Below are 5,158 nucleotides of genomic sequence, written 5' to 3'. Positions count from 1 at the left end.
TCTGTTCCTGTGTTTACTTTAAGCTTGGCTGGTTAGCTGCCAAACCAGGGGCTAGATGAGGGAAGGTTTCTGGATGGAAGTAGCTGGGTTGGTTGAGTATGAGATGAACACGTAAAAGCGATATACTCACTGAGAAAGAGTCTCACAACAAAACATTTCCTACTTTCCCAACAGGAGATAATTGATTCAAAAGTCAGGTCAAATTTCATGTTTTTTTTTTGTTCCCAAACAAATCCACTCATGCAGGCCTTGAGGGGTTGAATACGATTTTCAGAAGAAAGTGAAACCAAAAAAAATGAAGGAAAAAAAAACAAAAAACACACAACACAGGAGGAAACAGAAAAGTACAACTGGGAGCACTTGAAGGTGGAAAAATAAAAATTAGAAAAACAGGCTGCATAACCCCTTTGGGCAGAGCAAAATTTGACTTTTTTCCTTATACCAATTTCTTTTCCTTATCAGATGTTTATCTGGTGTTAATTTAGTAAAATATTATCAAAGACATGCCAACAGCTCCCTCATTTATACGGGCAATGTAAATCTTATAAATACGCTTAACAATATAGCCTCAAAACTCACTGTAATTGCATTTTCTTTATCCTTTTTTTGCGGAATCATGTTTGAGCACCAAAAAGTTAACAAAGGCCAACTTCAACATACAAAGACAAAACTAAGAGTGTATGTGTGTACTGCGGGGCAACGAGCAAAAGTGTGGTTAGCAGCAACGTCACTGTGTCTTGCCACATTCACCTGCCCACTTGAGGATTCATGCCACACCCCTGCTGCTCGCTCCTCTGGGAAAAACATCAACACCAACAATGCATTTCACTACTACACATGCAGTGGGGCATGCTTTGGGCAGCTGGCCCGGCATCATGAAGCATTAGGAGACCAGAAGGGTGAACTGAGCAATGAGGGTCAACAAATCTTCACAGCTATGCTACCAAGTAATTAACAGAGCAGAGTTAGCTGCATTGAAATGTGCATTAATAGGACATCTGAAATTACACTGATTGAGCCTAAAAAAAGCCCAAAAGTAGTGAAAAGTAGGATTATACCAACTTCCACTTTTAGTCTAGCACTTACAGTTTCAGCATTAAACTATACTTTTACTCCTCACTGTCCCCAGAACCTAAGGATGCCGGCCACCTGCCCATGTCCACCAACAAGGTAGCTGTAAAATCTTTACTATGAACAATAAGGTAGGCACAGACCAAGCAGTTGGTTATACAGCTTGGCACGCAGACACCAGACGAGAGAGACTGCAGCAAGGGTTTGACGTGATCGTGTGTTATGTTCGTCCACACCTTAGGCTTCGACTTGGGGCTGCTGCCGTCGGGCCCATCCTCGCAGGGCTCATCAGGCCGGCCGCTGGCATTGAGCCAGCGGGTCTTGTCACGCTGGCCGCGCTGGAAGCTCTGTTTCATTGGGGAGCGAGCACCTGAGTCACTGTCCTCCCCGTATGAGTAACCACCATGGGTGGAGGGAGCAATCTCCACTTCACTGTGCTTTTTAGCTTTGTCTCGCAATGCTGGGCAGCGGTAAGGGTAGCCCGTCCTATAGCCCTGTGAAACAGGAAGACAAACATAAAACAGGGGTTAACAAATAGTTACTACACCAACTTTATATCAATGTTTAAAGTACTTTTTAAGTAGCTACTTTAAAGTAAACACTACGTAACTATGACTATGTTTTAAAAGAAGAAATAATACATTCTCTTAAAACAAAACTAATTAAAAAATAATTTATCTGCAATAGAACACAGCGTTGTTCAAATCCATCCATACATTCTGGTCTGGTCTGACCAGTAGCTTATGGTGGCTAATGCTGGCTAATGTTAGCAAACTTTAGATAGACTGCTGTGTAACTGACATCAGTTTTACCACTATGCCATATTGTCCTTTGTGGTCAATGTAGAGGAAAACCTAGTGTTGCTTTAAAGACTACACTCAGAGTGGAGAAGTGGGTAGTACTTCGCCCAGTAGGCAGGGTTCCAGAAATTAAAGGAAAGTTTATCCAAAATAAAAAATAAAAATTTCAAAGAATGAAGAATTCCCCACTCCACAACACAAGTTTCCCCCTTCTTTTTGTACTTACCAAGTTGTCGAGCATTCTCATGAGAGCCTCAAACTCCTGCTCCCCGACTAGCCACTTGGGGTGTGCAGAAGGCCTGTCAACGGCTGGCTCCGGGACCCGTGGGCGGGACTTGTATTTTGTTGGGTCCAACAACACCAGATTATCTGGCCCTCCAGCGCTGGCCAGTGTTCGCACCTGAAAGAAATTGGGAGGGATACAGACAGACAAACCACAGACAGATCCAGAAGGAAAATAAAATGGGCACAGACAAACACGCGTACAGACATCAAGATGAAGAAAGATGAACACATAAAAATGTGGAGAGACAAAAGGAGACAAAGACAATTGTTATGAAAAATGCAGACAAACATATGGTGCCAAATACAACAACTAAAATGAAAACAAATGGTTCTATCCATCATATCACAATAAAAGCAAATCATTTTTACATAAAAACGTCCATGCGCAAATTGCAATTTCCACGTGATATTTCAGAGAGAGTGTCCTTTACAGAGTTCAGCGTGCGTCCTACCTGGATCTCACAGGCAGTGACCAGATTGTGGATGTAATAGAAAGCTTCCTCCACTGTTTCGCCTACAGACACCAAGCCATGGTTCCTCAGAATGAGCACCTGGGGGAGAGAGAGAAAAAAAAAAAAAAAATGGAAAAGAACAGTTTCATGTGTTTCAGAAGTAATAAAATTTAGCAGGTTTTTTTAATGAAAACTATTACATTTCAAATTGACATTTGCACAGCTGCTGCGGAAGCAATATTGATCATGTTTGTTATTTTCAAATACAGACATGCACTCTGCTGTTACCTTGCTGTTAGGCCCAAGGTTCCTCTGTATGAGGGTACTTTCTTCCTCATCCACCAGTATGCCTTGGTAGTCATGATAGGCCACCTCACCCAGGGACAGCGCCTCAGGTGAGATGGGCAACAGGCCGCATTTCATGGCGGACACCTGCCATCAAACAGACGCCAACAAATGACATCAGACTTGGTGTTCATATTGGGTATATTCATTTGTATGTGTCGTCCCTTACCGCACCACCCGCGGATGTGTGTATGTGTACGATACACTTGACATCGGGCCGTGCAGCGTAGATGGCAGAGTGGAGAGTGAAGCCGGCCTGGTTTACCCCGAGATTGGTGCTTCCCCGGTCAACTATCTCACCTTGAAAGTTTATCTTCACCTAGACAGCAGTCCAGACAAGAGGTTATTCAAAGCAATAGGTTTAAGTTGAATGACTTAAGAATCTCACTTATCACAACATATTTTAAAATCACATGACAAGTACACCGATCCTCACAGATATCACTGATCAAAAAGTAGAAAGAAACCATAAGACAAGACATGCAGTTCTAATAGAAATCAGAACAGATTCTCACCAGACTGGAAGCGGTGACTTCACTGTACAGGAGCCCAAAAGGTATAATTAGGAAACGCTCCTGGTCTGAGTTCACCCTGACCTAAAGGACCAGTTGACAGACATTAGATCATAGTGTTACCTTAATGTTCATTTCACTTACAAAACACCAAAGCATACTTTCTTAGAATATAATCATAAACGTCCAATTCAGATAATCTACCAAAATAGCATTGAACATGTACAATTTGGTCAATATTTGTATATTTGAATATGTGCATACATTTTGGCAAAATGCCACCATTAAAAAATGCTGAATTAGCATGCTCCTGTTTGGTATGTACCCATGAATTAGGTCATGTTAATTATTAACCATTTAATCATCAAGCAACATTATGAATTTTGACTGATTAACACTATCAGTAAAACTATCAGTAAAAAGCTCATGTATAAACAAGATTCTCAGATCTAGAATGAGAAATATGCTATTGATATATGTTACAGACTGCTAAACTCTCAGCACAATTCCATTGTTTTTACTCAAATAGAATTTTTAAATCAACGAGAACTAAAATCTTAATTTTAAGATCTTTTTCTGCCATTTTGTGGCTCTTTGTTTAACGACGATCACAGCGGATAGCTGTGAAGAGAATTGTTGCCTGCTTGTTGTAACAGTTAATGATCAGTTAACATTGGTCAGCTATGGATCAGATTTTCTTTTCTTTTTTTAAGCATCCTTACTATGAATCACTGGATATTTTTCAGCCAAATTCTTCTGTGGAACAAATTAAGATTAACATGATAAATATATCTTAATGAACTGCTGAATGACAAATTCAGTCAACACTTTGACTTATATTAAGAAAGAATCCCATCTTACTGTGATGTGGTTGTAGATGAGCTCGGACCAGCCGAACAAGTCAGCGAGCCGATAAAAGGCCGCCAGCTTGCAGCGGAGCAACTTCTCGTCCTTGTCATAGGAAATGGAGTCTGAGCCACGCAGATCATTCACTGGAGTCACCATACCCAAACCTGAGTGGAGAGGACAGGGTTTGCTTACATGAAAGAGACTGACAAATGATAACAATAATAATAATAAATAAAATATAGTGCTCTGTACGCAACAAAAATAACAACCATTCCTGATTTGTTGCTAGCAGGAAAGAAAATAATCTTAGTTACAGATGATAGCAATTAGATGGAGTCTGAATGCAACTGGAATCTTTGTCCAAAAATCAACTTTGGCTTATGCTGTATTACTCATTGTGAGTACAGACATAGCAAGGCTAAGTTCAAAAAGTCACACACACTCATTCCCTTCTCTGCTTACTCATGTTGAGCGCCGCCATGCCTCCCTGAGGTGCAGCGGGATACATGGAAGGCATGCTGGTGGTCATAAAGTCTGCGATCTGCTGCAGAGCCAACAGGCTCGTGGGAGTCTTGCCCTTCTTCAGCTGATCCTGGATCATTGTCTCCAGCTCATCGCAGAATGCCTGCCGGTCATCAATAAAGACACAACAACAAAAAATGTAAGGGAAAAACCAAACAAACACATTGGGGCACAATGACCCTAAAACAAAGAAGGCATGTTCGAGATCAAGAGGCTACAGAAAGTTTAGAACTAACTACCATAATTGGTAAATGAAGTACCTTGAACTTGTTTGAGACAGATTAGTGTGCTTAGGGTACTTGAAGTAACATGAACTCAAATG

At 41.1% G+C, this 5,158-nt stretch overlaps 1 protein-coding gene across 29 annotated transcripts in view; it reads right to left on the bottom strand.

The window, feature by feature from the left end:
- add1 (adducin 1 (alpha)) overlaps positions 1-5,158 on the bottom strand; it is a 26,047-nt gene that overhangs the window by 10,143 nt on the left and 10,746 nt on the right. For 22 of the 29 annotated variants that reach the window (XM_032539914.1, XM_032539905.1, XM_032539927.1 and 19 more), the window contains exons 3-10: positions 4,777-4,939; positions 4,327-4,478; positions 3,469-3,549; positions 3,123-3,272; positions 2,897-3,040; positions 2,609-2,707; positions 2,098-2,271; positions 1,215-1,565 (exon numbers count right to left, since the gene is read on the bottom strand). In XM_032539914.1, the coding sequence (XP_032395805.1) occupies positions 1,215-1,565; positions 2,098-2,271; positions 2,609-2,707; positions 2,897-3,040; positions 3,123-3,272; positions 3,469-3,549; positions 4,327-4,478; positions 4,777-4,939 (1,314 nt within the window). The remainder of the gene's footprint in view (positions 1-1,214; positions 1,566-2,097; positions 2,272-2,608; positions 2,708-2,896; positions 3,041-3,122; positions 3,273-3,468; positions 3,550-4,326; positions 4,479-4,776; positions 4,940-5,158) is intronic. The other 7 variants (XM_032539908.1, XM_032539910.1, XM_032539923.1 and 4 more) reach the window with 1 other exon arrangement.

This window comes from Etheostoma spectabile, chromosome 16 (assembly GCF_008692095.1).
Source record: "Etheostoma spectabile isolate EspeVRDwgs_2016 chromosome 16, UIUC_Espe_1.0, whole genome shotgun sequence".
In the NCBI taxonomy this organism is placed as follows: domain Eukaryota; kingdom Metazoa; phylum Chordata; class Actinopteri; order Perciformes; family Percidae; genus Etheostoma; species Etheostoma spectabile.
Note: the sequence above shows the minus strand (reverse complement) of the source record. Positions and strands in the feature narration are given on the sequence as shown.